At 46.9% G+C, this 12442-nt stretch overlaps 1 protein-coding gene across 1 annotated transcript in view; it reads right to left on the bottom strand.

The window, feature by feature from the left end:
• The window catches only part of LOC117356530 (calpain-2 catalytic subunit-like), a 128990-nt gene that overhangs the window by 58732 nt on the left and 57816 nt on the right, over nt 1–12442 (bottom strand). Inside the window, exon 8 of the mRNA XM_033935860.1 lies at nt 838–912. Within this exon, the coding sequence (XP_033791751.1) occupies nt 838–912 (75 nt within the window). The remainder of the gene's footprint in view (nt 1–837; nt 913–12442) is intronic.

Raw genomic sequence — 12442 nt, 5'->3', positions numbered from 1 at the left:
GTGTTTGACATCATCCATGCATGCTCAGATGCCCTCCAGATATGGCCAGAGCTCGCTGGGGCTTTCCAAAACCTGGACAAACTGCAGAGTTTTGGACAGTCCAGGTTTTCCTGGACGTCTGGTAACCCTAGTTCAGTCCAAAGATTAAAGAAGCATTGGTGCTGTGCAAACTCTATAAGCACAGATCTGCACTGAAGTGCTGCTTGGTTCCACCACCCCCCTACCTCCACCCTCTTCCAACAGGAAGTCTGCCTCAGAGGGGAGTGGAACAAAGTGGAGTTTCAGCATAGGACTATGCTTACAGGGCTTACACAGTGCTGATGCTTCTTTAATCTTTCAGCTGTTCTGGGGGAGGGAGCCACAGCAGTGGCAGGCTCAGCAGCAAAAAAGGGAAGCAGGGGAATAGCTCTCCACCCCCAACCCCCCACTTCTGCCATCCTAGGTGACTGCCTGGTCCATCTGATGGCTGGGCCAACACAGGATACTTTAGGGAATGCAAGGTGAAGAAAGGGACAGAAAAAATAAATTGCGATTCATGGAGGTAGGGGAAAGGGAGGGAAGAGACTGGATGACTAGAAGCAGGAGGAAGAACTTTGACGTTTCTAGAATTTACCATCCTAGGCATAGGTGTTGTAGGCCTGTGCACATTCAGGCTTGGTCACATATACCAGGAGCTCAGATACAAAGTTCATGAGGGCACAGAATAGTAAGAGATCAATGGAAAATACTGAAAAATCAGGCAAGTGCAGAATGCAGCCTGTAAAGAAAACCCAAACGGAAGCAGCAGTCAATCCTTGCTTTTACTTTGTAAATAATGGATGCAAGTTATAATCTTACCAGAATTCTCCATCATCACATTTGTTAATCAGACGCTCTCTCACATCAGGGTCAACACAATTCCACTGTGCTGAGCTACAAAGACAAATAAGATGATGCTGTGGGTTATGCCTGGGCGAATGGCTATACATAGTACTTATTTTTTTACCCAAAATAAGTTGATATAACAATTAATTGGGAGAAGATGGTAAATGTCAAAACAGCTTTCACAGCACAGATCTTGGTATCAAGAAAGCTGTTAGTGACTCTGGGCAAGTGACTTTCCTGTGGCTCAGCTCCATTGTGCAGAACATCAGGAGGACACACATTATCGAGTCCAAAATTGACCATTAATCCACATTTGCATTTTCAAATTCTTTGAGCAGCTTCATTGCAAATTTCCTTCACCTCTGCAAACACATCATCAGGAATCACAAATTATCTTAAAGGTCTGGCCCAGTGTCTCAGTCCTGGCCATGGCCTTTCTCTATAGTGAAAGAGTTAAATGATGGTATGGGGCATTCTGTTGGGGAAAACTTCCCAGGCAGCTGTGAAAGAAGCTCACAGCACCACTGCCCAACAAAGACTGGTTTCAACTCAACTGGAGGCCCAAAGGGGCAAGAAGCATTTGATGGACTAATAATTATGGACTCTTATGCTCACTGAACCTGATTGGACTATATTGCTATGATGTCATATGTAGAGTTTCCAGATTTTCCAATCGCAAAATCCAGAACCCCCCTAGACACGCCCCCAGGCTTGCCTATCCCTGACCTTATCCTGATCCCAGTCTTGCACTAGCCCCGCCCCCGCTGCCTGCTTTTGTCCGCTGCCCATTCTTGTCCGCAAATCGTGTCAGGCAGGGAGGAAGTCCACGCATGTCATTGCGTGACATCCATGCATGCGTGGACTTCTTCCCTGCCCGATGTGATTTGAGGAGGCTTTTCCAGGGCTATCTGGCGAAATATGGACATCTGGTAACCCTAGCCATACGCTATAAGAACCAGGAAGATGCTATTCAGGAAGACACATTTATGCCTCAGCTGACCTGGGCGACGTCCAGGAAAACCCAGACATGTTCTCCCAGACAGACCTTCCAAAACCTAGCATTTGTCTGGGTTTTGGAAAGCCCTGACGAGCTCCAGTCGCATCTGGAGGGCCTCTGAGCATGCATGGATGACTTCACGCACATCCACGCATGACCCAGGCCCTCCAGATGGGGCTGGAGCTCGTCCTGGAGAAAAGATGAGGCTTTGGGGGGGGGGGGGGGGGGGGGGGGGGGGCTTAGGGCTGAATGGGGTGAGGCTGGAGGCAGAACTGGGCATGGCTGGGCTTGGAGGCAGAATGGGGTGGGATCGTGTGTCTGGGAAAAATATGGTAATCCTACTCTGGAACCATTTCAGGAATATAGCTTCTCGGTAACATTTGTAATAATAATAATAACAACTTTATTCTTCTATACCACCACAATCTTATGACTTCTAGGCGGTTTACAATCATCAAGAGTGCTGGACATTCAGCGAAATACAATAAGTAGATATTCAGAGGAAATACAGAGATCAGAGACCTCAGGAGGCAATAGTATAGAAATACAATTTGCTGAGCGAAAATGTAATATGTACATTTTAGTAGGTAATGCCCGACAGGACCTGTTGGGGATAAATAGCAACGTAAAGTTACAATAAGATGAAGATAACAGATTATATTTATAACAGTGCTGTAAGTTCAGGTGGAATAGGGAGGGGGGAGGGAGAGGGAGAGCGGGTCAATTGTTTAGGTATTTCTGGAACAGGTATGTTTTTAGGCGTTTCCTGAATTCCCCGTATGTAGTGGGCGAAAGCAGTTGGTCTAGGTCTTTGCCCCATAGGACTGCTTGGTGAGAGAGAAGGTGTTCGTGGTGTTTTTTCATTTTGCAGCCTCTAACTGGAGGGGAAATGAGTTTTGGGTGTGTGTTTCTCTTGAGTTTGTTATTAGAAAATGCGAAAAGGTCCGTTATGTACTTGGGGGTCAGGCCGTATAGTACTTTGAAGCAGAGGCAGGCAAATTTAAACCTTACTCGGGCTTCCGTTGGTAGCCAGTGCAGCTGCCGATAGTAGGGTGTCACGTGGTCGAATTTCTTTAGCCCGAAGATAAGTCTGACCGCAGCATTTTGCATTATTTGGAGACGTATCATATTCTTTTGTGAGATTGCTAGATAGGCGATGTTGCAGTAGTCAAGCTGACTCAGTATGAGGGATTGCACTAGGATTCTGAATGTTGACGTATTGAAGTATGATTTAATGGTTCTGAGTTTCCAGAGAGTAAGGAAACCTTTTCTGAATATAGGGAGCAATTCTAGAACTGAACAGTTTGAGAATTTGAAGTGAGAGCCTATTCTATAATAGCTTTGGGGCACCCACATTATCCTCTATAGAAAACTAGTGCAACCCAGTATTAGTGCACCTTACTTTTATGCACCAGCAGCTACATTAGCCACAGACCTGGCATAACAGTAGTTGGACAAATCTCTTTACTTGTCCGAAGCTCTTCGGCAACCAAGTGATTCAGCTTTCTACTATAAATTGGAGGGGGACCCAACCAGAGAAATTATGGTTTTAGTTTCTAAGTTGCTTGCTAATAGAAATGAATTGGGTATTATTAATGCTAAGGAATATCGCTTTTTGTTTAGAGAACATTCTTCAATTCCTTATATATACTTTTTGCCCAAAATACACAAAAGTCTTGAGTGCCTGCCGGGCCGACCTATTATCTCTGCCCATGGCTCCCTCACTGAGCCTTTGTCTCAATATGTTGACTTTTATTTACAGAAATTTGTGGATCAAGCCACCTCATTTGTTTGTGATTCCCAACATTATATTGAAATACTCTCCTTTCTTCATATTCTCCCTGGCTCTCCAGTGCTGATGGTTACCATGGATGTTACCTCTCTTTATAATAATATTCCCCAGGCTCAAGCAGTTCAGGTTGCTGAATTTTATTTGAAGAAACTTCCCATTTCTGGCCAAAAATTGGCTAAGCTCTGTTCTATGTTGCAACTCGTTGTATACGGAAATTATTCTGAGTTTGAGCAAGAGTACTATTTGCAGGTCAAGGGGGTAGCCATGGAGGCAACTATGGCTCTCTCCTTGGCTTGCCTTTATATGACTCAGTTTGAGGAGAGGTACGTCCATGGTAGCAGATACAAGTCCAAGATCTTGTCTTGGCACTGCTACATTGACATCATTCTTATCTGGAGTGGCACTGTGGAGGAATTAAATGAATTTTTGGCTTACATTAACGAAACTGACAATAATATCCCACTGGGATTGAAAAGTTATAAGTCTAATATTCAATTTTTGGATATTTAGATCACGTTTTCCCCAAATTTAGGGTTTTCAACAAGTTTATATAAAAAGAATACTGATCGTAATTCTTTGCTTCATTACTCAAGCTATCACCCTAAGAGGTTACGAGACAATATCCCTGATGGTCAGTTTCTTCGTGTTTGCCGCCTTTGTTCTGATGTTGAATCTTTTAAACAACATGCCAACCCATTACAAACCAGATTTCTTGATAGAGGCTAGCCGTGTAATTAAACGGGCAGATAAGCATGCTTTACACTCATCTGGATTGGATTCCTCATGAATCTACATCTAGGGAGGTAGTGCAAACTGAGTCTGATCGATCTCCAGTATGTGTGCTCCTCTATTCTTCTCACATTCACCATATTTGTGCCATTATTCTTCAGCACTGGCATGTTTAAGGTATCAATGATGTGTTTTCTCAAATCCCTAGATATGCCTACACTAGAAGTAACAATCTTGGGTCACGTGATGCGCACGAAGTGAACGGACGTGCGTTGCTGGGCTCCGCGATCCGATCAACTAAATATCAGCTAAATATCGATACCTGGCAGTTGCGGGGGGTATCGCTGGACCTGCAGGCACGGAGCGTCAGAGCCGGGTGGTTCGGCGGTGTGTTTTCCGTGCGGGAGAAGCCCCGGTATGCCCATTAAAGCAGCCAAAACTCCGAAGAGCAAAATCAGCACGCTGGATCCCAAAATGGCGTCGGCTCCCGCCTCGCCGCCGCTGGAGCTGGGCGACTGGGCTCACGAGATCTCTCGCCTGGTGACCACTGCCCTGGAGGACCGCCTAAATAAACTACAATCGGCGGTGGATGGTATCAACGAAAAATTTGAGACCCAGGCTCAGCGGCTCACAGAGGTGGAGCACCGTGTTTCTGCTCGGGAGGATGAGGCCCTTCAGGCACAGCAGCGGGTGGATAGCCTGCAATCACAGGTGGCAGCCCTCACAGAAAAACTTGAGGACACGGAGAACCGCCAGAGACGAAATAACCTGAGGGTTGTGGGACTCCCGGAGTTGCAGGGCGCTGATGCGCTGTACCAGTTTTTTCATACATGGCTGCCAGAACATCTTGGCTTGGAGACCTCGGCCATGTCTTTTGTGTGTGAAAGAGCACACAGGCTGGGAACCACTTCAGGGGCTAACTCGAAGCCTAGAGCGGCTATTGCCCGGTATGTAAACTGGAAGGAGAAGGAACAAATCTTGAAGGCTTATCGTCTGGCTGGTGGTCTGCAGTATGAGGGACAGCGGTTGCTCCTCTTTAATGACTATTCTGTGGGTGTGTCCTCTCGGCGGAGGGAAATGGCGCCCATCTGTACCACCTTGCATCGCAAGGGGGTACGCTTTGCTCTGGTATACCCTGCAAGCTTGCGGATCTGGAGAGAGGGCAAGGTGCATACTCTGCTGACCAAGGGGGAGGCGCAGCGCTTCTTGGATACCATCAACGCCGCTGGTCCTTCTGGAGAGGGCGGAGGAGTCCCGGGCAGCTGAGATCTGACGGGGTGGCCCGTTCGGAGTAGACGAGATTCCCCTGTTGTTCACGGTGGTCCTCTTCTGGGACTGAATGATCTTCTGATTTGATGACGTTTGGTTCTGTTCTGTCCTGTGTATCTTTGACCTGGACCTTCCTGGAGGTTGCGAGAGGACTTTTGGTGGCTCCGCAGGGGAGGCCGCGGCTGGCCCCTGCCTTCACCGTGGCAGGTGCGGCTGGTGTGCGTAGCCACCCTGCTGGGGACCTGGATTCCTTGTCTCCGTCCGGAGACTGTTTCTGTCAGGAGCTGGTGACTTTGTTCTTGCTTTGTGTTACCATGGTATATTGTTCTAGAAGCTGTCACATCTAGCTAGTATTGGTTCGTGGGCTGCCCAGCTCAGTGACCCCTATTCTCAGATTTCCCTTATGGGATTTTGTTTTCTTGTACTGGTTTTGTTGGGTCTGTGGGGAATTTGGGGAGAGTCCTGGGGGCATATTCTCTGGGATTGGGGAGGGGGTGTGTGTTTGTTGGGGTGTTTGGTAGTGGTTTGTGGGGTGTTTGGAAGGCTGAATGGCAGTGTGGTTCGGGGCGGGTTAGGGGTGTGTGTGTAGGACTGGCACCTTTCTATATTATCTTGGGGCCCGCGGCTTCCGGACGGGGCCGGAGGCACGTGGGGGCGGCTGTTTTCTTGCCCTGCTGGCAGCGAGGGAAGGGTCTTAGCTGGGAGGGCCCTCTCCTCTTGACACTACTTTTAGTATTTCCTGTCTTGTTCTTTAGGTTTCTCTTTGATAATGGTTAACCTCCGCATTTCCACATATAATGTGGATGGTATCCATTCTCCTGTAAAGAGAAAAAAGTTGCTGAATTGGTTCAAGAAAAATCACATAGATATTGCTTACCTGCAGGAGACCCACCTATCAGGGGTTGAGCATGCCAAGTTGCGTCGGGAATGGGTGGGGGAGGTATGCTCCTCTTCTTTTAACTCCAGACAGCGGGGGGTTGCGATTTTGTTTCACAAACAATTACCCATACATATCCATAAAACTCTGCAGGATAAGGAGGGGCGATATGTGATAGTTTTGGGGGAATTGTGGGGTCAGAAATGGATGTTTTGTAATCTCTATGCCCCTAATGTGTATAGTCACCGATTTTTTTCTGGGCTTTTGGCCCAGATAGCTCAGTATTCTGATTATCAACTTCTTGTGGGAGGGGACTTTAATATCACGGCTGATCCCTCCATGGACTGTAGACCGGCGAGGGTGTGTTCGGGGGACCATGGAGCCAAGGGGGTAAATTTTTTGATGGACCAGTTGCATTTGATGGATCTGTGGCGGACTTTGCATCCTACTGAGCATACCTACACTTTTTACTCGCACCCTCATGATGTTTATGCTCGTCTGGACTACTTTCTGGCGTCGCCCTCGCTGCTCCCGCAGGTAGACCATGTTTCTATTGAGGAGGTTCCCTTATCGGATCATTCCCCGCTAATATTGTCGGTCAGGCTTACGAATGATACTCCGCGCAGGGGGTGGCGGTTTCCAAGCCATCTGTATAAGGATCTGGAGTTTCATAGATACCTCCGGGAACACTGGCAGGAGTATTGTCACCATAACGCTTCCCAGGATGTTGATCCGGTGACATTTTGGGAGGCATCTAAGGTTGTACTCCGGGGATATATTATTGCTTATGTATCTAGGGCACGGCGGCGCCAGGAGGCTGATCTTTTAAGGCTTTCTGGAGAACTGCAGGCTTTGAGACGGCGTCATGTCGCTTCGCTTTCTGTGGAGGACAAAAGCCGGCTGGGGGAGGTCCGATCACAGTTGGAGGTCCTTTTGACGCAGCGGGCCAATAGGGATATCTATTTCCAACGCTATCGTTTGCATAGATGGGGGGGGGGAAGGCCGGACGGCTCCTGGCCAATCTAGTGCGTCCTCCTCGCAAACAACAGGTCATCCTGTCTATTAAAGATGGTGGGGGTCGCCTTTATACCGGGGCGGACGACATTCAGTCTCAGTTTGTGCAATTCTATGAGACTCTATATTCTCACCGCGAATCTTCCGAACCTGACCGCACGGAGTTTTTCCGGGATCTGGTTTTGCCTCAAGTGACTGATGCCCAGCTTGATCTTCTGAATGCTCCGGTCACGGCGGCGGAGATCCAGCTGGGTATCAAAGCGTTGAAACTCACGAAAGCGCCAGGCCCAGATGGGTTTGGGCCCGAATACTATAAGATCATGGCAGATTTGGTTCCTTCAGCTTTAGGGGATGCGTTTAATGAGTTGCATGCAGGAAAGGGCCTAGGACCGCGAAATATGGCCCATGTGGTCTTGCTACCCAAACCAGGGAAGGATCTTGCCCAAGTGGGGTCATACCGCCCGATCTCGCTGCTTAATCAAGACGTAAAGCTGCTGGCGGCGATACTGGCCTGCCGCCTGAATGCTGTCCTCCCTTTGTTGATTCATGAAGACCAGGTGGGCTTCGTTCCGGGCCGGTATGCCTCCATGAATCTGTTTCGGGCGTTAATGGCCTTGCATTCGAGAAGAGGGACGGGGAGTAAATCGGCTATCGTGGGGTTAGACATGGAAAAGGCCTTTGACAGCATTTCATGGCATTTTTTATTCTGGGTTCTGCAGCAATATGGCCTGGTTGGCCGTTTCCCTGAATGGATTCATAGTTTGTACCTTTGTCCGCAGGCGCGCTTACTGGTGAACGGGGGTCTTACTGCTCCCTTTCCTTTGGGCAGGGGTACCCGGCAGGGCTGTCCTCTTTCCCCCCTTCTCTTCGTGTTAGCCCTTGAACCCTTGGCGGTAAAGCTGCGCACAGATCCTTCCATTCGGGGAATTCGGATAGGAGATAGGGAGAGTAGGATTAACCTTTTCGCGGATGACATCCTCCTCTATCTCGATAATCCCATAGATGATCTGGAGAGAGCACTTGGGGTGGTTCGCACTTTTGGAAATTTTTCTGGGTTGAGGGTTAATTGTGCCAAGTCTGAGCTGTTGCCTTTGGACTCTACTCACAAGGAGCCCTGGCACTCCGCTCTTTCTATACCGCCAGTAGATGGACCGTTGCGCTACCTAGGTGTGTATCTGACACCCGATTTATCCCTCCTGTATCAGCAAAACACTCGTCGCCCTCTCGAGCAAATCGCGGCTCAATGTGATCGCTGGAGGGAGTTGCCGTTGGGTTTGTGGGGGAGAGTGGCTCTCACCAAAATGGTTCTCCTGCCAAAGATCTTGTATCCCATACAGACTATCCCTGTGTGGCTCGCCGCTCGGGATGTACGGGCTTTTCGGTCTACCATTTCTTCTTTTATTTGGAGACGCAAAAGGGCACGCATTAGCTATACTAAATTGATGCTGGACCGATCTCAGGGGGGCTTGAATCTTCCGGATGTAAGACATTATAACGTAGCGGCTTTGCTTCGCTTCATTCATGAGGGCTGGACTGGACAGTACAAATATGCCTCTGGGGAATGGCTATCCTCCTGGTGTGCGCCGCATTCTTTCCTGGCCCTTCTCCATGTGGCGCCTTCCGCGGTTCCCGGGGGTTCCTCGACCATGAATTTTCTCCAGCCACTTAGGATGGCGTGGCGGTGGTGGAGGCGCCATCAACAGAGAACGCCTGCTGCATCGGTACTCTTGCCTCTGTGTGGTAACCTTGCTTTTGTTCCGGGGATGGGACCTTCTCGACTTCGGGTGTGGGAGCAGCGGGGGTGTAGGACCTTGAGGGATGTGTGGGATGGGGGTAGTGGGGATGCATTCCCTTCCTTTGCCCAGATTCAGCGGCGCTGGGATGTGCCCGGGAATCATTTCTGGGTGTACCTTCAGATCCGCCACTACTGTACTACGCTGGCTCGGAAATGGGGGGATGCTTGGCTCTGTGGTCCTCTGGATGCACTTTTCTTCTTGCTTCCCGCGGCCCAGAATAAACTCTCTACTTGGGGACGTATGCTACGGGCGAATCTGTCTGAGGAGGCCCTTGATGGAGTGGCCTCTGTGTGGAGGAGGGAGCTGGGATTTCTGGGAGATCGGAGCGAGTTTCTTGCTCTGTTTGGCCATCTTAGACTGTTGGGGGGCTCCTCCGATCTCCAGGAAATGCAGTTTAAGATATTGCACAGGGCGTATATTTCTAGGCACCGCGGGGCTCTTATGGGCCTCTGGGAGGGGGCTGTATGTACCAGGTGTAGCCGCTCGGCTGGGACCTTGGTTCATCATTTTTTGGAATGCCCATCCACTGATTTGTGGTTGAGGGTACTTCCTTTTTTGGAGCAAATTGTGCACCGTCCTATTCCACGTGACTATGGCATGCTCTTATTGGGAGATCAGAGAGTGTTGGAGGAGGCTGGTTTTTCGTTTCCTCAGTGGAAATTCCTTTACCTAGCCATCCTCTTGGTGAAAAAACTCCTTTTGCAGTATTGGGTGTCTGACCAGGTGGCTTCCTTTACTCATTGGCTACACCGGCTTGCTCAGGTAGCCCACTTTGAAATTCATCGTTCTCCCAAGGGGGGGGGGATTGATCTTCGATGCTATGTGGGGTTCTGGAAGGCGGCCTTGATGCTCTGTCCTGGGGAATCGGTGGCACAGCTGGATATCCATTCTTAAGGCCACTGTTCCTTCTGTCTCTCCTCTCTTTTTTCTCTTTTCCTCCTCGTTCTTTTCTATTTCCTCTCTTCCTTCTTGTTTGGGGCTTTGGTGTAGTTCGCCTTGAAAGGTGTGTGCTGGTGCGAGTGGGAGTGTCTGTGGTGTGGTTGTTGTGGATAGTATGGTACGTCTGGTGTTAGTGCATATGTGGTATGATTGGGGGGGTTGTTTTTGTTTTTGTTTTCTCTCTTCATAAAAAAAAATTTTCGCAGTTGGCGACTGGAGGGTGCAGAGCTTGTCCGGCTCGATTTTCTTTTCTGTGATTGCCTGCTCGGTTTACAGTTTGAGTTATATTTTCTCTTTTTGGACTTTGTGTCCTTGTACTGTTGGATTTCTGTACCTTCTGTGTTGCATCTGTTAATAAACATTATTTAAAAAAAAAAAAAAAAAAAGAAGTAACAATCTTGGAGAATTACTATCTAAGCACTCTGGCACCATTATGGATCAACAAAAAAAAAAAAAAAAAAAGAAGTAACAATCTTGGAGAATTACTATCTAAGCACTCTGGCACCATTATGGATCAAAATCCTGATCACTTTAAATGTGGTAGGTGTTTTGATCTGCCATGCCCTGGAAATGACATCAATTAAAAAACCTTATTGTGATCAATTGTTTTTTTCCGAGACATCATACTGAATGTCAGTCCACTGGAGTTGTGTATGGTATTCTATGCCCCTGTGGCAAAATGTACATTGGCCACACTCGACGTCAGATTAAATATCAAATTATTATTTTTTTTTTACAATTCTTTATTCATTTTCACAAATTACATTAAGTGTTAATATTTTCATTCACAATAATAATAAATACATCACTTTTAAAACAATCATTGGTATATTACATAGATTCTTATCCCTATCCCTCTCCCATCCCTCCCAACCATATACTCCATTATTGTATGATATATGTAATAATAAAATACCCCCCTCCCTACCTCATAAACTGATAAACATAAGGGAAATAATGTTACAAATATCAAATTATTGAGAATTTGAGCACCATACGAAATAGAAGGATGGTAGCCCCCCTGACACCACACTGGACTGAATGTCAACACACTTTGGATGATCTAAAGTTTTTGGTCCACCTAAAAGTTTTTACTCAGAGGGGTAATGATAATGATATAGCAGGGAAACTTCTATATAAAGAACAGAAACTTATCTACCAATGGATACTCTTATCCCTGATGGACTAAACAATGAGATAGAGTGGCCTACAGTATGAGTGTCTTTGATGATGTCATCACATTTTCCACGTAGTGTTGGGTGGGAGGTTTTACACTTTTGCAGCTGCACCATGTTACTATGATTTCTAGGCGTTGTGCCGACTTCCAGTGACTCTCCCAGTTGAAGCACTGTCTGCATAGCTGTTTTATAAGCAACTTTACTTTTTGAGTTTTGATGTCTGATATTTAGTATTAAATCGTCCTGTTCTTTTATATTTTTTGTTTTTAATGTGTACCTGTTTTGAGTGCGTTCTCATTATATTCTTCTCATTTTATTTATCATAGTCTATTGCGGAGTATGACGCTGCTTCGTTATTGCTGAGCACGGCAGCTGCCTTTCTCCGCTTGTCATTCCGCCTGAAGAAGATCTCGCAATTGAAACTCAGCCTGAGTAGAGGCATGGGCTATTTATTTATTTTGTTTTTTCACTTTTGGACTTTCTTCTTTTTTAATTTTTTTGATTCTATCTTTATATTGGTTTTTGTTTTGTGTCTTGGACACTTCTTTTGAGAATCACGTTGGGACTGAGCACTAATTCCTTTTCAGGATTTTTTTGGACTGTGAATACTTACCTATCTCTCTCCATGTTGCATGGAGATGCTGGACCTCTGATACCATCTTGAAACAGCTTCTGGCATTCAGTTAAGTAATTATCTTCATATTCTTTTAGGTCCTTCTAATACAGTAAAACTTTGGTTTGCAAGCATAATACATTCCAGAAGCATGCTTGTATTCCAAAGCACACGTATATCAAAGTGAATTTCCTCATAGGAAATAATGGAAACTCAGACGATTCATTCCACAACCCCAAAACTTTAATACAAAATACTATACGTACTTATACTGCAAGACTTTGCTCATTTAGAACAGTCACTACACTCTTGCAGTGTCGGACAGAGAAGAACCATCGGCTTAGTTGTGATGATGTGACACGTGTATACTGTAT

This window comes from Geotrypetes seraphini, chromosome 3, assembly GCF_902459505.1.
Source record: "Geotrypetes seraphini chromosome 3, aGeoSer1.1, whole genome shotgun sequence".
In the NCBI taxonomy this organism is placed as follows: Eukaryota; Metazoa; Chordata; class Amphibia; order Gymnophiona; family Dermophiidae; genus Geotrypetes; species Geotrypetes seraphini.
This window is presented reverse-complemented; position numbering and strand designations above follow the sequence as displayed.